Genomic DNA, 22,367 nt, shown 5'->3' on the forward strand with positions numbered 1-22,367 from the left:
GTGGTGGTAGTAGTGGTGGTGGTAGTAGTAAGTAGGTCAATGGGCGGGCTGTAGATTTTCTGATTGAACTTCGTCCCTGTCAACTCACTGTTGTGTAACCTGAGTGCCAGAAGACACAAGTGCCGTGATAAACAAAATAAGTCATAAAACACGTTCTGTCTGTGCAGGTACATTTACACTATCTAGTTTTAGTCTTATGCCCAGTCTTAGTTGTACTCTTGTCCGGGTCTCTTCCTTCTAGATTTTTGTTGTAAAACAACCTAAAATAAGGTTACTGGTTGGGGCGTTGCATTTCAGTGACTATATTTACAGTGTGTTAGTTTATTGTGCTTTTTGTGTTGTAGTTGACTGGAATATATTCACAACTGAAACTGATGCTTGGGGCTGCTATTTCCAAAGAGCTCAAATTTGTGTTTTAATGACGTGTAACCCCCTTGTTCTGGCTAGACTGTGAAGAAACCCCACCGGTCTTCTGAATTCAGGGTAGCTGCTGCAGGCCCATTTGTTTCTGGCACAAACAAAATGAACAGGTAGATGTATAGTGTAGTTGTATAGTGTAGTTGTATAGTGTAGATGTATAGTGTAGATGTGTAGTGTAGATGTATAGTGTAGATGTATAGTGTCAGCTGAGCTGCGGCCCAACTCTGTCACCGTCATGTGAGGAAGGGGCAGAGATGCTACTACGTAATGCACTTGACCACAACTGTCACCACTGGGAGGCGCTAAGTCAGTGGTGCCAGCTTTGAATATGGGGAGCACAAGAGAAACCCAATATATAAAGAACAATAATTTGGGGTGTCCGGGTAGCGTAGCGGTCTATTCACTTGCCTACCAACATGGGGATCCCGGTTCGAGTCCCCGTGTTGCCTCCGGCTGGGTTGGGCATCCCTACAGACACAACTGGCCATATCTGCGGGTGGGAAGCCGGATGTGGGTATGTGTCGTGGTCGCTGCACTAGCGCCGCCTCTGGTTGGTCGGGGCGCCTGTTCGGGGCCGGGGAACTGGAGGGAATAGCGTGATCCTCCCACGCGCTACGTCCCCCTGGTGAAACTCCTCACTGTCAGGTGAAAAGAAGCGGCTGGCGACTCCACGTATGGGAGGAGGCATGTGGTAGTCTGCAGCCCTCCCCGGCTCAGCAGAGGGGGTGGAGCAGCGACCGGGACGGCTCGGAAGAGTGGGGTAACTGGCCGCATACAACTGGGGAGAAAAAGGGGGGGGGATAAAGAACAATAACTTAATATATTTTAGCGAACTTCAAGATTATAACATGTGATTCTTATCTCTTGTTACACTGACCTGTTATGTAATGCCGAGGCAAGCTGCATGTCTCACGGGAGATCAGACTTGGGACCCCAATGTTACATAACGCATGGTCTAAGCACTAGGCCACCGCGTGTTACAGGGAACCGGGGTAGTGGAGTACCAGCTGGACGGAAGTGAGTACAGACTGGTTGTGTGGCGAGGTTGAGGAAACCTGGGGGATGAACCTGCTGATGATGTCACCACACCGTCATTTGGCAGTCGATGCCGATATCGATAAGAACTCCAGGATTCTCGACACCCAATTCAATACCATGACGGAACAGAAAGAGGGAGAGATCCCATTTAGGACAGTCTTAACAGTTAAATCCAAATAAGTATTCGAGAAAGCGGTTAAGAATCTCAACATATAGTAACCGAGTTTTAACAACAAGGGGCTTTGAGGTAGTGGAACATAGTTCTCAAGAGTTACCTTAAAAAACAAGCATGCACTGGTTTTGACCAAACAAAGTCTGATAAACCCCTTCCTCTCAACAGAAGCCAGATACACTGACCACAGGGGCCGGGATCCCCATTGGGGACAAGTTGAATGAGCAGACAGCGGGACCCAGGGGTCCTCTGCTGGTCCAGGATGTGGTCTTCACAGATGAGATGGCTCACTTCGACCGGGAGCGCATTCCAGAGCGGGTGGTCCACGCTAAAGGAGCAGGTAAGTGTCGGCTAATAGTCCCCGTTTGTTTGTTTATGGGTTTTTGTGCGTACGTACAGTCAGTCGGTCAGTTGCTCGTTGGCTTTGTGCTACACAACACGCACACAGCATGTGCAGTAGAAGCAGTGTTCACACCGGAACTGTGTTAGTAGACAGGGACGACGGGGTGAGGACATGTTGTTAACCGGGTGGGTGACATCAAAATTATTTTTTATTTTTTTTGACCCCCCCCCCTTTTTTTTTCCTCCCCAATTGTACTTGACCAATTACCCCACTCTTCCGAGACGTCCCGGTCTCTGCTCCACCCCTTCTGCCGATCCGGGGAGGGCTGCAGGCTACCACATGCCTCCTCCCATACATGTGGAGTCACCAGCCGCTTCTTTTCACCTGACAGTGAGGAGTTTCACCAGGGGGATGTAGCACGTGGGAGGGTCACACCCCCCCCCCGAACAGGTGCCCCGACCGACCAGAGGGGGCGCTAGTGCAGCGACAAGGACAAATACCCACAGCCGGATTCCCATCTGCAGACACGGCCAATCGTGTCTGTAGGGATGCCCGACCAAGCCGGAGGTAACACGGGGATTCAAGGCGATACCCGTGTTGGTAGGCAGTGGACTAGACCGTATGCTACGTGGACGCCCGACACCGAAATTCTTACCTGGCTGTCTCTTGTTACTCCGTCTTGTCATCATAACAAGACTACCGTTAAACTTTCCACGGCCTTCTGTTACACCACAGTAGTCAGTCTCACTCTGGTGATCGTGGTCAGTGTACAAATAACTCTGGTATGAAACTATAGTAGTCTCACAAAACTATTGTAGTCTCATGAAACTATAGTAGTCTCATGAAAATATGAGTAGTCTCATGAAACTATAGTAGTCTCACGAAACTATAGTAGTTTCATGAAAATATGAGTAGTCTCACGAAACTATAGTAGTCTCACGAAACTATAGTAGTCTCATGAAAATATGAGTAGTCTCGTGAAAATATGAGTAGTCTCACGAAAATATGAGTAGTCTCGTGAAACTATAGTATTCTCATGAAACTATGAGTAGTCTCGTGAAACTATAGTATTCTCATGAAACTATGAGTAGTCTCATGAAACTACAGTAGTCTCATGAAACTATGAGTAGTCTCATGAAACTATAGCAGGCTCATGCTGTGATGAGTCACCCTTCTTCAGTTCACTGGCTAACTGTTAACAGTGTTGAACGTCATTTTGTTTATATAGCCAATTATCACAAATTACAACCTTGCCTCTGGGGGCTTTACAGCAACACAACATCCTGTCCTTAGACCCTCGCATCAGATAAGGAACAACTCCCTAAAAACTCTAAGAGGAGAAACAACAGGAAGACCCTCAGGGAGAGCACCAGAGGAGGATCTCTCTCTCCCAACATGGACAACATGCAATGGATGCTGTGTTTACACAAGACAACACTGAAAGAGGATAACACAGTTATAAGGGAATTGTAAGATATATGAAGGGTATGATGAGGAAATCTGTCTTTAGAGGAAATGAACAGTGAATTTGAAACTTGACACTGTGTTGCAAGACACGCACCAAAATACCCGAAATGTCAACAGTGCGGCAGCTCTCCTGCATGCACTCATGTTGCGTCAAAGTCTCATTCCAGAATAATAACTATCCGAAAGCTACCCCCCCCCCTTTCTTCCAATTGTACTTGGCCAATTACCCCACTCTTCCGAGCCGTCCCGGTCTCTGCTCCACCCCCTCTGCTGATCCAGGAGGCATGTGGTAGTCTGCAGCCCTCCTCCCATAGATGTGGAGTCACCACATGCCTCCTCCCATAGATGTGGAGGAGGCATGTGGTAGTCTGCAGCCCTCTGCTGATCCAGGAGGGCTGCAGACTACCACATGCCTCCTCCACATCTATGGGAGGAGGCATGTGGTGACTCCGCATCTATGGGAGGAGGGCTGCAGACTACCACATGCCTCCTCCCATAGATGTGGAGTCACCAGATGCTTCTTTTCACCTGACAGTGAGGAGTTTCACCAGGGGGAAGTAGCACGTGGGAGGATCACGCTATTCCCCCTCAGTTCCCCCTCCCCCCTGAACAGGCGCCCCGACCGACCAGAGGAGGCGCTAGTGCAGCAACCAGAACACATACCCACATCCGGCTTCCCACCCGCAGACACGGCCAGTTGTGAGTGTAGGGACGCCCGACCAAGCCGGAGGTAACACGGGGATTCGAACCGCCGATCTCCGTGTTGGTAGGCAACGAAATAGACTGCTATGCCACCCGGACACCCGTTCCCATTTGTTTTTATTTTAATTATATTTTATATTGTTGTTCCTTTTCTGTTTTTATTGTGCAAAACATACTGACTTGCCCTGTGTAGGAAATGTGCTACATAAATAAACCTGCTTGCTTGTGGTGTTGTTATTCTATGTTGTGTTGTTATTCTGTCTTGTGTTGTGGTGTTGTTATTCTGTGTTGTGTGGTGTTGTTATTCTATGTTGTGTTGTTATTCTGTGTTGTGGTGTTGTTATTCTGTGTTGTGGTGTTGTTATTCTGTGTTGTAGTGTTGTTATTCTGTGTTGTGGTGTTGTTATTCTGTGTTGTGGTGTTGTTATTCTGTGTTGTGTTGTGGTGTTGTTATTCTATGTTGTGTTGTTATTCTGTGTTGTGGTGTTGTTATTCTGTGTTGTGTTGTTGTTATTCTGTGTTGTGGTGTTGTTATTCTGTGTTGTGGTGTTGTTATTCTGTGTTGTTGTTGTTATTCTGTGTTGTAGTGTTGTTATTCTGTGTTGTGGTGTTGTTATTCTGTGTTGTGTTGTGGTGTTGTTATTCTGTGTTGTGTGGTGTTGTTATTCTATGTTGTGTTGTTATTCTGTGTTGTGGTGTTGTTATTCTGTGTTGTGGTGTTGTTATTCTGTGTTGTGGTGTTGTTATTCTGTGTTGTGGTGTTGTTATTCTGTGTTGTGTTGTGGTGTTGTTATTCTATGTTGTGTTGTTATTCTGTGTTGTGGTGTTGTTATTCTGTGTTGTGTTGTTGTTATTCTGTGTTGTGGTGTTGTTATTCTGTGTTGTGGTGTTGTTATTCTGTGTTGTGGTGTTGTTATTCTGTGTTGTAGTGTTGTTATTCTGTGTTGTGGTGTTGTTATTCTGTGTTGTGTTGTGGTGTTGTTATTCTGTGTTGTGTGGTGTTGTTATTCTATGTTGTGTTGTTATTCTGTGTTGTGGTGTTGTTATTCTGTGTTGTGGTGTTGTTATTCTGTGTTGTAGTGTTGTTATTCTGTGTTGTGGTGTTGTTATTCTGTGTTGTGGTGTTGTTATTCTGTGTTGTGTTGTGGTGTTGTTATTCTGTGTTAAGCGCACTGCGAGAGCCACGAATCCGGAGCCACATTCCATGTTGGTGCAAACCTACATGGCCAACAAACACGATTGCGACTGGTTTCTGGGACACACAGTGTTGTGTGTTTGCTGAGGTTGTGTTTCCCGGCAGCACGTTCATTAGCCACCCGATATTCACGGCTAACATAATTACAGTGTATCCCTGTGCCACAGGCTCTGACATTACTGTTGGTTACAATGTGACGTGTGCCTTTCCACAGGTGCCTTTGGCTACTTCGAGGTGACTCATGACATCACTCGCTTCTGCAAGGCCAAGCTGTTCGAACACGTGGGCAAGACGACGCCGATCGCCGTCCGCTTCTCCACCGTGGGTGAGGCCATGTTGTCCGTGTGTGTCAGCGTCCTCGTTAAGGACCAGATTTTAGTCGGTTTCGGGGGATGACTGGCTTGTCGCAGCTGCCATGTAAACGGAGCCCTGTCAGGCAGGTGGAGGTGTGAGTGGAGGCAGGTGGGATGTGATTAGAAAGCAGCCTTCCCTCTCAGCCTGACAGTGAGGAGTTTCGCCAGGGGGGCGTAGCGCATGGGAGGATCACGCTATTCCCCCCCAGTACAGATGCCCTGAGCGACCAGAGGAGGCGCTAGTGCAGCAACCAGGACACATACCCACATCCAGCTTCCCACCCGCAGACACGGCCAATTGTGTCCGTAGGGACGCCTGATGAAGCCAGAGGTAACATGGGGATTCGAACTGGCGATCCTCTCGTTACTAGGCAACGGACTAGACCGCTACACTACCCAGACTCCCGAAATGCATAACTTTTTAATCTTGTGGCAACACACCTATTCATGTAAACCTGCAACATGATCACAAACATACTTACACGACCAGTCTAAGAACTGCTCTGAAAGTGTAGACTCTAGAAGCCATCTGATGGAACATGTAGGACACCATCCGATGGAACATGTAGGACACCATCCGATGGAACATGTAGGAGACCATATGTAGGAGACCATCCGATGGAACATGTAGGAGACCATCTGATGGAACATGTAGGACACCATCCGATGGAACATGTAGGAGACCATATGTAGGAGACCATCCGATGGAACATGTAGGAGACCATCCGATGGAACATGTAGGAGACCATCTGATGGAACATGTAGGAGACCATTTGATGGAACTTGTAGGAGACCATATGTAGGAGACCATCTGATGGAACATGTAGGACACCATCCGATGGAACATGTAGGAGACCATATGTAGGAGACCATCTGATGGAACATGTAGGAGACCGTCTGATGGAACATGTAGGAGACCATATGTAGGAGACCATCCGATGGAACATGTAGGAGACCATCTGATGGAACATGTAGGAGACCATATGTAGGAGACCATCTGATGGAACATGTAGGAGACCATCTGATGGAACATTTAGGAGACCATCTGATGAAACATGTAGGAGACCATATGTAGGAGACCATCTGATGTAACATGTAGGAGACCATATGTAGGAGACCATCTGATGTAACATGTAGGAGACCATCTGATGGAACATGTAGGAGACCATCTGATGAAACATGTAGGAGACCATATGTAGGAGACCATCTGATGGAACATGTAGGACACCATATGTAGGAGACCATCTGATGGAACATGTAGGAGACCATATGTAGGAGACCATCTGATGTAACATGTAGGAGACCATCTGATGGAACATGTAGGAGACCATCTGATGAAACATGTAGGAGACCATATGTAGGAGACCATCTGATGGAACATGTAGGACACCATATGTAGGAGACCATCTGATGGAACATGTAGGAGACCGTCTGATGGAACATGTAGGAGACCATATGTAGGAGACCATCCGATGGAACATGTAGGAGACCATCTGATGGAACATGTAGGAGACCATATGTAGGAGACCATCCGATGGAACATGTAGGAGACCGTCTGATGGAACATGTAGGAGACCATATGTAGGAGACCATCTGATGGAACATGTAGGAGACCATCTGATGGAACATGTAGGAGACCATATGTAGGAGACCATCTGATGGAACATGTAGGAGACCATCTGATGGAACATTTAGGAGACCATCTGATGAAACATGTAGGAGACCATATGTAGGAGACCATCTGATGTAACATGTAGGAGACCATATGTAGGAGACCATCTGATGGAACATGTAGGAGACCATCTGATGGAACATGTAGGAGACCATCTGATGGAACATGTAGGAGACAGTTAGGGGTTTTGTGTGGGTAGGAAAACCACCAGTGACGGGTAGGGCTGGGCCCCGATACTCGGGGCTGAATGGCCCCGGGGCTAATTTTTGGAAATACCGAGGTATTGATAAGGTGCGAGCTGAACGGTCCTGCTATCGGTACTTCACTTGAGCGGTCACTTTTTTCGTATTTTTTCTCACTAGATAAAAGTGATCTTGCACATTTATCTCATCTCACCGACTCCATCAGATATCCGCTTTGCATATTATATATTTTCCCTACTCTCCCAGAACTTACGATCGTCTGTTTAAACGCGACTCACTCTGCCTGCCTGCAGCTGGGGCAGTTACACATAGTACACACACACACGCTCGACAAATGAAACAGCCCGTCGCCACAGTTGTGATAAGCATTCTGCATGCAAGGGTGGCAACACCAGCTATCTTTCAAAGCACCTTGCCAAAGTGCATCATATCTTCATTCGAGAGGACCAGTGTAGTACCCACTGGCGTAAATCTAGGTGGTGCAGCCGGTGCAGTGGCACCAGGGCCCGCCGCTAGGGGGGGCCCGTCAATATTTCTGCATGCATCGTCCTAGTCCAATGTTACGTGTCTGTTTTGAGCATGTGATGACAGCTTGTTTAGCGCGTGCAATATCATTTACCTGTCTAGCCTACCTGAGTAACGTTAGAAACATAAAACCAAGCTAGCTAGCAGGAGTTACACACATGACCGTGGATGGAAAAAGAGGAAGGAGAGCAAGGAAAGCTGCAGTGTGTGCTGCATGTGTGCCAAACCATGCAGTCTAGCAGGTTTTGGGTCTGATGTGGGCTCCCCTGTTACTGCCGAATGACCAGGCTATTAGCTGTATTACAGCCTAGTGGCCTTGTGGACTTGTTTCATTGCCTTGTCGACTGATGTGGTTTAGAGACCGTCTGTTTCGGTTTCCCAACCCTGTCCGTGGTGCGTCCGCTCTCCGTGGTTCTGAAGTGGAGCCAGTCTTTGACGTACCGACCTTTACAATAACTCATCTGTGTCAACTGTGTCTGTTACTTTGACGTTTCTGTTTTATTTGTTATATTTTATGCTGTGAAGCACTTTGTGATTGTATGACTGTGAAAGGTGCTATACAAATAAATTACTAAAATGACTTACTGAACCCACCTATGGTGGTGGTGGGGGTGGTGGTGGTCTGTGTGAGCGAGTGAGAGAGAGACGGGGGGCGGGGATGGGGGGTCTACGAGGGTTGCTTGCACCAGGGCCCATAATAAATATGCTACTGATAAGCAGTACCGTTAAGAGAAGCAGTATCGATAAAACCCTTGAGGGCCCCGCCCCGGTGACGGGGGGTATCCGTGTCAGCGTCATGCCATTTGGGTGTTGCTGCGTGGTTTGAAAGTTTTTCAGGTGAATGTGTCGTGTGTTTCAGCCGGCGAGTCGGGCTCCGCTGACACGGTGCGTGACCCGCGAGGTTTCGCTGTGAAGTTCTACACCGAGGAGGGAAACTGGGACCTGACGGGGAACAACACCCCCATCTTCTTCATCCGGGACGCCCTGCTGGTGAGCGCTGCTGGTTTCTGTCGAGCGGTTCATGACAGCTTCGAAGCTGCAAATCAGACTCGGTGGCGTCTCCATGGTGTTTAATCAAACACTCTTGGTTCCGGGTAGCGTGGCGGTCTGTTCCGCTGCCTACCAACACGGGGATCGTCGGTTCGAATCCCCGTGTTACCTCCGGCTTGGTCGGGCGTCCCCAAAGATACAGTTGGCCGTGTCTGCGGGTGGGAAGCCGGATGTGGTTATGTCCTGGTCGCTGCACTAGCGCCTCCTCTGGTTGGGCGGACCGCCTGTTCGGTGGGGAGGGGGACTGGGGGGAACAGCGTGATCCTCCCACGTGCTACGTCCCCCTGGTGAAACTCCTCACTGTCAGGTGAAAAGAAGCGGCTGGTGACTCCACGTGTATGGGAGGAGGCATGTGGTAGTCTGCAGCCCTCCCCGGATCAGCAGAGGGGGCGGAGCAGCGACCGGGGCGACTCGGAAGAGCGGGGTAATTGGCCGGGTACAACTGGGGGGGAAAAAGGGGAAAAGAAATTCTTTATGCTGCAAGGAAGTTTTGCTCACTGGCTTTTGTGCCGGGCGATAGGATGAATATGACAACAGGGTTCTCTCACATCCTGGAAAACCCGGAAACTTATAGACTCGTGTTCGTCATCGTGGAGCCTTTGGATTCTTAAAGACGGTATTTCTACATATGTAGCAGATATCATGACATATCTATATATCATGATATCTGCTACATATGTAGAAATATCGTCTTTAAGAATCCAGCTGAGGTTCAGCTGTATGGTAAAGTATAACATCAAACCAAAACCTCATTTTATGAGAATTCTATCATATTTAGACACAAACTGTGTCGTGATATGAAAATATGCAAATGTCATCCCAATACAATTCCACTGGAAGATGATGAATTATAATGGTATGATGAAAATTTGACATTTTCATGAAAAATGAAACTTTTCTTTTAATCGTTTCTGCACTATAAGTATTTCTCACCATTGCTTTTCCCCTCTGTTTTTAATCTCGTCCCCGTGCACAGAATCTTAAAAGCAGGTAAAGGAAATGTACATGATTTACATTTGATTTAACGTTTTGAACGTTAGCTAGAACCCCCTCAGCATTTGGAGGAAAACATGGGTGGTGTTTCTCTGGTATCTGGTGAGCTGCAGCACAACAGCCACCGCTGTAGAAAATCAAGCATTAGAAAAGGGGGTTGTAGTTTAGCCCATCTCCTTCTTCCTCCGATACACCATCTAACGTAAGGTCACGTTTCTGGAAGTGGTGTCCAGAAGCTGGAAGCAACAACATTTACTTTTCACTTCAAACTAAAGGCGAGATAACAAAGTCGGAGATGGACCCAGATCCAAACCCCTCAGCAACATCTCTGATAATCCCCCTGGAAATGTTCTGTATTAGTGACTGGACTGACTGGGTTTTACAAAGCCTTTGACCTCTCCCCCTCCAGTTCCCCTCCTTCATCCACTCCCAGAAGCGAAACCCCCAGACCCACATGAAGGACCCCGACATGGTGTGGGACTTCTGGAGCCTGAGGCCCGAGAGTCTGCATCAGGTAGACGCACTCTTTAATTTAGTTTGACCAGTGTGACGGAGCCAGTCAGCATGCACTGGAGTGAAGGGGACACCCGGAGAGCCTGGCCTGCTCGGATGATCGGTGCCGGGGTTGTATTAGTCTTTAGTACGTTTTGATTGCTTTTCATCGTCTCATTGTGTACATGTGTTTTAACCAGGTTTTATTATTGCACCTTTTTTTTGTTGCTCTCCTATTGCTTTAAACTTATCATTTTTTGGTCAGGTAATTATACTACTACTACTACTACTACTACTACCATTAATAGAAGGAGTAGTAGTACTGGTAGTAGTAGTATAACATACAATAGTAATAATATAGCATACTATCATTAATAGAAGTAGTAGTAGTACTACTAGTAGTAGTAGTATAATATACTATAGTAATAATATAGTATACTACTACTACTACTACCATTAATAGAAATAGTAGTACTAGTAGGAGTAGTATAATATACTATAGTAATAATATAGTATACTACTACTACTACCATGAATAGAAGTAGTAGTACTAGTAGGAGTAGTATAATATACTATAGTAATAATATAGTATACTACTACTACCATTAATAGAAGTAGTAGTAGTACTACTACTAGTAGTAGTATAATATACTATAGTAATAATATAGTATACTACTACTACTACTACCATTAATAGAAGTAGTAGTAGTACTAGTAGGAGTAGTATAATATACTATAGTAATAATATAGTATACTACTACTACCATTAATAGTAGTAGTAGTAGTAGTAGTCCGAGTCATTGCTTGCATTGACGTATCACGTGGGAGAATCACGCTATTCCCCCCAGTCCCCCCCCCCCTGAACTGGCACCCTGACCAACCAGAGGAGGCGCTAGTACAGCGACCAGGACACATACCCACTTCCAGCTTCCCACCCGCAGACACAGCCAGTTGTGTCTGTAGGAACGCCCGACCAAGCCGGCGGTAACACGGGGACTTGAACCGGCGATCCCCGTGTTGGTAGGAAACGGAGTAGGCCGCTACGCCACCCGGACGCCCCGTATTTACTTTCAAGCAAACATCGCCTTTTTCGTCTGTGTCCTGTGTTCACACCACTACAAATCACAGACAACTGTTTTGCTGTCAAAGCAGATATTTCTTTTACTTGCGTTACTTTTACTCCTCTAACTTGTCCTCTTGTCTTGTGTGGCCTAAGGGTCACGGTGAGCAATCGAGAAAATGAGGTCATGACAACGGTAATGGTCATGACAGTGGCCCTTGGCAGAGAAGAAGGGGTGTGATTCTGTGTCTCCGTCTCTGTCCAGGTGTCCTTCCTGTTCAGTGATCGCGGTATTCCCGATGGCTTCCGCCACATGAACGGCTACGGCTCCCACACCTTCAAGCTGATCAATGCCGAGGGCCAGCCCATCTACTGCAAGTTCCATTACAAGGTATCAGACTAGACTCGTCACGAAGGCACCGAATCAGCACCACCGTGGATTTCCCTCGTTCCCCGTCATCGATAACTGCTGTTGTCACCTGTCGGCACTAGGAGGTGTCATTGGGCTCCCTTATTGGGCAGCCCAGATCCTCCACATATTGTGTTGCATAATGACTCACAGTTCAGAAAGCCCACTGGCATGAGAATGTAACTGTCTGGACATGAAGTTATAATTCACCAGGATCACCGTCCCATTTAGTCATCACCAGTCATGATATCGTCAAGGGTCGGCTCTGAGCCCTTTGTTTGTAAGGGTGATGGACAGGTTGATGGACAAATTCAGTCTCTGTGGACTATGATGTTTGCAGATGACGTTGTGATCTGTAGTGAGAGTAGGGAGCAGGTGGAGGAGAGCCTGGACAGGTGGAGGTATGCACAGGAGAGAAGAGGAATGAAAGTCAGTAGGAGCAAGATGGAATACCTATGCGTGAATGAGAGGGAGGACAGTGGAATGGTGAGGATGCAAGGAGTGGAGGTGACGAAGGAGGATGAGTTTTAATACTTGGGGTCAACTGTTCAAAGCAACGGGGAGTGCAGAAGAGAGGTGAGGAAGAGAGTGCAGGCAGGGTGGAGTGGGTGGAGAAGAGTGTCAGGAGTGATTTTTGACAGAAGGGCACCAGCAAGACAGGAGGTGGAGCTGGAGGTGGCAGAGTTGAAGATGATAAGATTTTCATTGGGAGTGATGAAGAATGACAGGATTAGGAAGGAGTATATTAGAGGGACAGCTCAGGTTGGACGGTTTGGAGACAAAGCAAGAGAGACAAGATGGAGATGGTGTGGACATGTGTGGAGGAGAGATGCTGGGTATACTGGGAGAAGGATGCTGAATATGGAGCTGCCAGGGAAGAGGAGAAGAGGAAGGCCAAAGAGGAGGTTTATGGATGTGGTGAGGGAGGACATGCAGGTGGCTGGTGGGACAGAGGAAGATGCAGAGGACAGGAAGAGATGGAAACGGATGATCCACTGTGGCGCCCCCTAACGGGAGCAGCTGGAAGTAGTAGTAGGTAGTAGTAGTAGTAGTAGTAGTAGTCATGATGGCCAACTCGTCAAAACACAACACATGGGATGAGACGGGGACTCGTCTGTTTTCATGTTAAGTTATAGACTAGGCTACTAGGAACTCCACCCAGCAGAGGAAAAAGGGGAAAACATGGCAGCCATTTTTCCCAGGAAACTGAAATGTTGACTCAGAAGAAACAAGATGTTCTGTTTTACGTCTGTTGTCTTTGTGGTGAATTGTGTGGTAGATAACATGTACAAGTGCGTTTTAACACTCCACCGACCACCACACGGGCAGGAACGTAGACTCGGAGCAGACAAATGGGTCGACATAACGACATGGAATAACATGTCCGTGTGCCGGTTCCGACCCGACTCTGACACACGTCGTTAGTGGCAGTTGGCCTGAAGGAGCTATGACTTGTGACTTCACTGTCTTTTTAGACTGATCAAGGAATAAAGAACCTGCCCGTGGAGGAGGCAGAACGACTGGCGTCCACTAACCCAGACTATGCCATCGGAGACCTCTTCAACGCCATCGCCAACGGCAACTTCCCCTCCTGGACCTTCTACGTCCAGGTTATGACCTTTGACCAGGCAGAGGAGTTCAAGTTCAACCCCTTCGATCTGACCAAGGTAAGCCCTTCTCCTCCACGGTAGTAGATGTGTCGCAGTACGAGCCCGTGTCCATCTGCCGGCAGCATGGAGGATTTACCACTAGCTTGTTTTGGTTTGTCTGTTTTTTGTTGGTTGCTCTTTGTCCTCGTCTCGGTTAAGCTTGATTGGCGCCGTCTCGTTACTGGCTGTCATAGCGCTGCAGCGCGTTAAGGAAAGCTGCCCTCTGGGACCGCGGTTGTGTTCTAAGCGAGGCTTGCTGACATCATTGGCAGTTTTCAGGAGGCGGTGCAGTGGTCAGCGGGGTCGCCTCACAGCAAGAAGGCCCTGGGTTCGAACCCCGGGGTAGTCCACCCTTGGGGGTCGTCCCGGGTCGTCCTCTGTGTGTGCGGTTTGCGTGTTTTCCCCGTGTCTGTGTGGGTTTCCTCCGGGGCCTCCGCTCTCCTCCCACAGCCCAAAGACATGTAGGTCAGGTGAAACACCATCGCCATGTGGCCCAGCCCTGATCTAGGAGATGCGGTCTGGAGGCGATAAAAGAGAAGCTGAACGGAATGGAAACACAACACTGCAGAATAACTCCACACTGTGAAGGGTTTTGTGTGTTTATAAAGAGAGAACGTGAACCGGGACGGGAAAGGTTCGAATTTCACCGACAGCGCACACACAAAATGACTCTGGGCTTTGTTCTCCGCCCGACTGTTTTAACGACAGTCCTGTTCCTGCACACGGAGAGGTTACATATTTGGTGACTATCGGATTTACATCTCGTTTACATTTTTTATGACTTTTCAAAATTTCACCAAAAATCTGGCTTACGGGATGAGCGCTCCTCCGGTGGCTCACCTGGCAGAGCGCTACCACACAAGGCTGAGTCCTCACCACAGCGGCCTGGGTTCGAATCCGGCCCGGGCCCTTCGCTGCATCTCATCCCTGCCGTTCCTGTCTCTCTCTCCTGCCTTTCCTGTCTCTCTCTCCTGTCATTGTTCAAATAAAGCAGAAAATAATGTTTAAAAGACAGAAAAAACAATTGGCTTCCAGGTCCAGTCCAGCCAGTCCAATGAAAACATGAGAGCTGTGCTGAAAATGTGACTAAAGCCCCCCTGATAAACTCTCCTGCTGGTTGTCAGCAGAATGACACCGTTTCAGAACACCGATCACCTCGTCATGTCCTACTCCGATTCCACTGGACAGTCAATGAATTGTCCTCATCAGCCTGTCAGTTGGCCTGTTTGAGTAGTTGCCTAGCAACATACTAGTTAGCCAGCTAGCTAGCTCTCAGTAACAAGTGCTGTGAACTCAACCTGCCTAGAATTGTGTTTGTGTTCAGAGAGGGCGCGCTAACACAGTTATCCATCCATCCATCCATCCATCATCCGATCGGCTTATCCTGCTCTCAGGGGTGCTGGAGCCTATCCCAGCAGTCACCGGGCAGCAGGAGGGGAGACACCCGGGACAGGCCGCCGGACCATCACAGCGCCCACACACACACATTCACACCTAGGGACAATGTAGTACGGCCGATCCACCTGACCTACAGGTCTTTGAGTCACCTGACCTACATGTCTTTGGACTGTGGAGGAAACCGGAGCCCCCGGAGGAAATCCACATAGACACGGGGAGAACATGCAAACTCCACACAGAGGACGACCCGGGACCACCCCCAAGGTTGGACTACCCCGGGGCTCGAACCCAGAACCTTCTTGCTGTGAGGCGACAGAGCTAACCACTGCGCCACCGTGCCGCCCCAGCACACTTACAACAAATCAAATGATCCTTCTGAAGATGAAGAAACAACTCCTCCATTACTGTTTGACAGTAAACGTGTCTGACTCAAATACAAATCATCGCCCTGGATCTTTTCAACACGGGACGCAAAGCTGGAGACAAGGGTCCAGTCACTAACGTGTCGCCTGTATTACTTTGTGCTTGTTTTTTTAGGTGTGGTCCCACAAAGAGTACCCGCTGATCCCCGTGGGGAAGATGGTGCTCAACAGAAACCCCATCAACTACTTTGCTGAGGTGGAGCAGCTGGCCTTTGACCCCAGTAACATGCCGCCGGGCGTCGAGCCCAGCCCCGACAAGATGCTTCAGGTAGAGTCCACATCCTAAGCCGACACACAACTAACACACACACGTGGGGAGGTGTTTTCAGGAGGGGGGCCGCCAACGGAAACAACAGGTGGGGTGGAGCAGAGACCGGGACGGCTCGGAAGAGTGGGGTAATTGGTTGGATGCAACAGGGGAGGAGAAGAAGGGGAACCCCCCGCCGCCCCCCCCAAAAAAAAACCCCTGCAGAATAAAATTCCCAAGATTTTACTCTTTGATGGTCAAATGTGCCGTCTTCTGTCCCCAGAGACGACTTCAGTCTCGTCACCGTTTCATGTCCGTCTCCTTGCAGGGTCGTCTGTTCTCTTACCCCGACACGCACCGACACCGGCTGGGGGCCAACTACCTCCAGCTCCCCGTCAACTGCCCCTACAAGGCCCGCGTGGCCAACTACCAGCGAGACGGCCCCATGTGCATGTTCGACAACCAGGGTCAGTCCACACACCGCAGCTCCTGTTGGAGTGTGTATGCATGTTCGTGGAGTCAGGCCACCGTGATGTGTTGGACGGTTCCTCAGGCCGACAGCCCGATAATCAAATTAAACATTATTACTGTTATTATTGTAGCATGTGTCCTCATGGTACGACGTGTCAGAGCTGGGCTGTCTGTAGCCACAGCCCACTAAAACCGGTTCAGGATGAGGTCGAGGCTCCTGTAGCCGCAGCACCGATACACCTGCCGCACTTAGAGCCTTTCTCATCGGACCCTAGTCCTTTCAGATCGCGTATCGAATCTTTTGGCTATACCGTTGGTAGGCCGAGGAACAGTCTGCCCCTACAGCTACACCCCTTTACATCCTTTATGCACGTCAGGACACAGGTGGAGTAAAAACAAGGCCCCCTTTTTGATTGGTTTTCAGTCTGCAAATCAGAACATTATACAGTGAATAACAAATATATAAAAACACGGCAAACACCCCCCCCCCCGTTTCCCTCCCCCATCCCCATCACCTGATCACAGACATGAAAACATAAAACATAAAAAGAGAACACAAAAGAGAAGACATAAAAACAAGTCCTGTTAATTACTTTATAAAGGCTATTGATAACTGTTGCCATCTTTCACCCCTAGAGGGCGCCGTTGGCCTTCCTTATTGTGAGTCACGATGCAACATGATGGCGGAGGTTCGGCAATGCACCAAGTCTGGGAAGTGTATTACAGTATCCAGCTTCGTGTTCACGCCCCAGAAACCACATCAGAACGTTTCAGGGGAATATCGACGCTCTTTAGGAAAAACGCAGCTCTCAAACTTGTGACACGCTGCTTCGTTTGCTGTCTGACTCGTTTCGCTGGAAGGTTATTTGTCATTTTGAGTGTTTTGCGAACGTCTATCGCTCTCTCGCTGACCTTTAGGTGGCGCGCCCAACTACTACCCCAACAGCTTCAGCGCCGCAGACACCCAGCCTCGCTTCATGGAGTCCAAGTTCAAGGTGTCTCCAGACGTGTGGCGCTACAACAGCGCCGATGACGACAACGTCACACAGGTACAGGCGTGTGATTGGTGTGTCGTGACCACGCGTGTTCATGTTACAGCCGAATAGACGGGAGTTCTATCAGACACGTGAGGTGAGGTCATTCTTGTGTGTCCCAGGTGAGCACCTTCTACCGCGAGGTGCTGAACGAGGAGGAGCGGCAGAGACTCTGTCAGAATCTGGCCGGCGCCCTGAAAGGAGCCCAGCATTTTATCCAAGAACGCATGGTAGGTCTCCATCACCTTGCTGCCATTGTTTTAATGTAATTTACTTTTATTTCTGTAATATTGAAGTGTGCTCCACGCTCACCAGTCAGGGGCACTGTCTCCTTCCACGTCCTCCTCCGTTCTGATACCAGTCAGTCTTGGTTCCAGCCCTCACCTGTGGTCATGAGCTTTGGGTAGTGACCGAAAGGGTGAGGTGGTGGATACAAGCGGCTGAAATGAGTTTCCTCCGTAGGGTGTCTGGGCTCAGCCTTAGAGATAGGGTGAGGAGCTCGGACATCCCGAGGGAGCTCGGAGTAGAGCCGCTGCTCCTTCGCATCAAAAGGAGCCAGCTGAGGTGGTTCGGGCATCTGGTCAGGATGCCTCCTGGGCGCCTTCCTTTGGAGGTTTTCCGGGCAAGGCCAACTGGGAGGAGACCCGACCCCGGAGAAGCGGCTGAAGATGAATGATTGAATAATTTACTTTTATTTTTGTAATATTTAAGTGTGCTCCATACATGCTCAACAGTCACCGTCTCCTTCCATGTCCTTCTGAACGATTTGTCAAATCTTTGACAAATCTGGTACGATTGGCTGGTCCTGTGCTAGTCCGTTACTTGTCGATCTGGTTATTATTTTTATTCTAAATGCACCACAAAGAAATCCCGTTTGTGCTGTCTTGCTAATACTCTCCTCCTCCTCCTCCTCCTCCTACTACTACTACTACTACTTTCGGCTGCTCCCGTTAGGGGGCGCCACAGCGGATCATCCGTTTCCACCTCTTCCTGTCCTCTGCATCTTCCTCTGTCACACCAGCCACCTGCATGTCCTCCCTCACCACCTCCATAAACCTCCTCTTTGCCAGTACTCTCCTAAATAGATACACATTCAATGACTAGCTTCTGGTAATAACTTGGTAATAAAGAAGAAATTCAAGAGATTGCGAAATGAACGTTCGTACAGGTACGGGACTCTGACTTGCACAGATGGAGGAGTCCATGGAGTTGGGAAGGAGGTTGGTAGTAGAATGGAGAGTTGATCCAGTGCTGTTGTCTCCTTTATAGGTCCAGAACCTTATGAATGTCAGTCCAGACTACGGAAAGCGGGTTCAGACACTGCTCAATAAGTACAACGCCGAGGCCCCGAAGGTAAACCCAGTTCTGTTTTCTCACATCCATCTACCTGAGTCAGTTTTCACCGTAAAGACAATTTTTTTGTTTTTGTTTTGCTCCCATTTAACTGTGTTGATCTTAATTGTTAAAATAAGTTCACTTTGTCGTAGTGAAATTGACCATCACGTATCAGGGAGGGTTGAACAGAGCTGTTGCTCTCACTGCAAAACAATACATTTGCCAGATGCTGAGATTTCTGGCTTTCAAAACTTGTTCCAGCCCAGAATCTTTATTATGGTAAACAAACCAGTAGAGGGCGCCCTTCCCTTTAGAGTCCAACGTACCCTGAGTCCTTGCATACTCATCTTGTTGCACGAGTGAGCTTTCTAATATGGAGGAGATACTACTACTACTACTACTACTACTACTACTAGTTTTGGCTGCTGCCGTTAGGGGGCGCCACAGCGGATCATCTGTTTCCATCTCTTCCTGTCCTCTGCATCTTCCTCTGTCACACCAGCTACGTGCATGTCCTCTCTCACCACATCCATAAACCTCCTCTTTGGCCTTCCTCTTCTCCTCTTCCCTGGCAGCTCCATATTCAGCATCCTTCTCCCAGTATACCCAGCATCTCTCCTCCACACATGTCCACACCATCTCCATCTTGCCTCTCTTGCTTTGTCTCCAAACCGTCCAACCTGAGCGGTCCCTCTAATATACTCGTTCCTAATCCTGTCCTTCTTCATCACTCCCAGTGAAAATCTTATCATCTTCATCTCTGCCACCTCCAGCTCCTCCTCCTGTCTTTTCATCAGTGCCACTGTCTCCAAACCATATAACATAGCTGGTCTCACTACCATCTTGTAAATCTGTCACGCATCACTCCTGACACTCTTCTCCACCCACTCCACCCAGCCTGCACTCTCTTCTTCACCTCTCTTCTGTACTCCCCGTTACTTCGGACAGTTGACCCCAAGTATTTAAACTCATACACCTTCGTCACCCCTACTCCTTGCATCCTCACCGTTCCACTGTCCTCCCTCTGGTTTACACACATGTAATCCATCTTGCCCCTCCTGACCTTCATAGCTTTCTCATATGGAGGAGACACCGTTGAGGAAAAAAACTCTTAAAGAATCTAAAAAGCCTTAGGTAGGCTGAACCTGTCTATTATCCATCTTGTGAAATGTGTGCAATCACATTAGGTGTTAGTTGTGTCACTCGCAGGGCGCCGCCGCTCAGGGGAACATCTGCCGACCTTGTTGGAACCCCTGCTGGTCACTTATGGTGGTCGTTAGAGACATATTTTACTGACTAAGTACACGAAGCAACAATTCAACTGTATTCTCTGTAAATCTGGTCAGCGAACTCAGACATAGGTCCAAAAAATAAAATAAAAATTACACATTCGACGTTCTTTCCACTAGAGGGAGCCAGAGAGACAGTTTCATCGCGTGCTTTATTTATTTATTTTTTATGGAAATTATATAACATTTGGAAAGTGGAAAAACAGTAAAGAGTTCTTGTAAAACAGACCCTGGAGTGTAAACATATGTGGGCTACACAGACAGAGGGAAGTAAATTGGAAAACATGAATAAAGGAGGCACAACTTAAGTAAAAGCCAAGGTGTCTTGTAGTAAATCCGGGGCCTCAGCAGACTTAAATATCTTTCATACCGTTTTTTTGTAAGGGTGGCCAGACACGTCTGACTACATCTGTTTTTACTCATTTCCTTTTCCTCTCAATTATCCAAAGGAGGAGAATCAAGTGCAACTGGACTTGGTATTTACCCGTGAAGACGTTTCGCCTCTCATCCAAGAGGCTTCCTCAGTTCGGGCCTTTCTGACTAGACCAGGCTAGTCCAGTTGCACTTGATTCACCTCCTTTGGATAACCATGGCCTGGATGAATGAGAACACTCACAGACATTTTCCTCTCCATGTTCCTCTTTAGAAGCCAGCTGTGCATGTTTACCACCGTGCAGGTGCCTCTGCTGTTGCCGCCCCCTCCAAGATGTGATGCCGTGAATCTCCACCGGGGAGCGTACCGTGTGCCTGCTTTTGCACTCAATCCAGCAACAAAAACAAGCGCATACTCCTTAAATTCCAAACAAAAGAAAATGGAAATATTTAGTGATTACATGCGCATTTCAGGTCTGTCAAGGAGGGTAACGGCAAGGCTGCTAGAGGATTTTCCCTCCCAGAATGCTTCAGTTAAAATGATGAATCTGCATTTTAAAGTCTGTAAACCTTCTGTCCTTCAACAGCACATGTAATCGTTTGTTAACAGCAATGTAGAATGGATGACTTTAGACCAGCGGTGTGACCTCCATTTAAACAGAGGACATTAACTAAATGAATGTGAACTGTGTCTAAACCCATGACAACTTTTCCATGTTGAGAGTGTGTGTGTGTGTGTGTGTGTGTGTGTGTGTGTGTGTGTGTGTGTGTGTGTGTGTGTGTGTGTGTGTGTGTGAGCTTGCTCAGTCCACTCAATTTAAAAGGTCACATTAAGATGTATTTTCTATATTCTAGGGGGCGTCCGGGTAGCGTAGCGGTCTTATTCCCTTGCCTACCAACACGGGGATCGTCGGTTCGAGTCCCCGTGTTGCCTCCGGCTCGGTCGAGCATCCCAACAGACACAATTGGCCGTGTTGGCGGGTGGGAAACCGGATGTGGGTCTGTGTCCTGGTCGCTGCACCAGCGCCTCCTCTGGTCAGTCGGGGCGCCTGGGGTGAATAGCGTGATCCTCCCACGTGCCAAGTCCCCCTGGTGAAACTCCTCACTGTCAGGTGAAAAGAAGCGGCTGGTGACTCCACATGTATGGGAGGAGGCATGTGGTGGTCTGCAGCCCTCCCCAGATCAGCAGAGGGGGTGGAGCAGAGACCGGGACGACTCGGAAGAGTGGGGTAATTGGCCGGATACAATTGGAAGGGGGGGGGTATTTTCTATTCAAGTCCAGTAACGTGAATTTAGACATTTCAAAACCACACGGTAGAAAACAACTTCTTAGCAGCTCTAGTTACCGTTTTGATCATCAGTATTTTTATTTAATTCCTCTTCCCGAACTACCTGAATAAGTTGTACATTTTTGTTTTATGTAAATTCTTAAACACAGTACAAATGACTTCAACTGATATGATTATTGTAATTAGTCGTTCCTCTTACCAGAGATTCCCATTAATCAGGAAAGCAGGATATTTCGTCGGTGTTTAACATGAAGATTTCTAACGTCCGTCCTCTGAAGCGCAGCTGTACTTAGTGCCTGAGACATTTTTTATTTTGTGCTCAAAGCTTGTGAGACATTTTAATTCTTTGTCTTAACTGTTTTCCAATTGCTGCTTCTTCGCATCAGCTGTAATCAGAAACTCTGCCCTAAGTTTGTACACTGGCTTCGTCTGTAATTAAAAGGAACTTTTGCTCCACCGAGCTGGTGGTGAATCTTATCTGAGAGGTGCAGGCTATGCAGCTCTTCCCATTCTGACTCACGAACTCACACAGCCACCAGCTGTTATCAGTGAACACCCTGGAAGATAACTTCCTTGCATTCTTGCCGATGCCCCACAGTGGTCACATGCTCCCAACCAGTCACAACTACAGTGTGAGCCAGGACCCCTTCATTACAAGTCCGTTAACCTGCAGGCTTGTTGCGGTGACGCTCGGCTCGGCCAGAAGATGGGCGACAGAGACTGAACGCAGTGTGAGGTGACAGTTTACCGGTGGCTCTCAGTAAGGT

At 48.2% G+C, this 22,367-nt stretch overlaps 1 protein-coding gene across 1 annotated transcript in view; it reads left to right on the plus strand.

Moving 5' to 3' along the window:
* Positions 1–22,079, plus strand: part of cat (catalase) — a 24,095-nt gene extending 2,016 nt beyond the window's left edge. The window contains exons 2-13 of the mRNA XM_056281163.1: positions 1,799–1,970; positions 5,552–5,662; positions 8,950–9,080; positions 10,543–10,647; positions 11,951–12,076; positions 13,570–13,761; positions 15,679–15,831; positions 16,139–16,277; positions 17,200–17,330; positions 17,438–17,545; positions 18,585–18,668; positions 20,586–22,079. Coding sequence (XP_056137138.1) covers positions 1,799–1,970; positions 5,552–5,662; positions 8,950–9,080; positions 10,543–10,647; positions 11,951–12,076; positions 13,570–13,761; positions 15,679–15,831; positions 16,139–16,277; positions 17,200–17,330; positions 17,438–17,545; positions 18,585–18,668; positions 20,586–20,651 — 1,518 coding nt within the window. The 3' untranslated portion in view covers positions 20,652–22,079. The remainder of the gene's footprint in view (positions 1–1,798; positions 1,971–5,551; positions 5,663–8,949; positions 9,081–10,542; positions 10,648–11,950; positions 12,077–13,569; positions 13,762–15,678; positions 15,832–16,138; positions 16,278–17,199; positions 17,331–17,437; positions 17,546–18,584; positions 18,669–20,585) is intronic.
* The last annotated feature ends 288 nt before the right edge of the window (positions 22,080–22,367 follow it).

The sequence above is a fragment of the Lampris incognitus genome, chromosome 6, assembly GCF_029633865.1.
Source record: "Lampris incognitus isolate fLamInc1 chromosome 6, fLamInc1.hap2, whole genome shotgun sequence".
Lineage (NCBI taxonomy): Eukaryota > Metazoa > Chordata > Actinopteri > Lampriformes > Lampridae > Lampris > Lampris incognitus.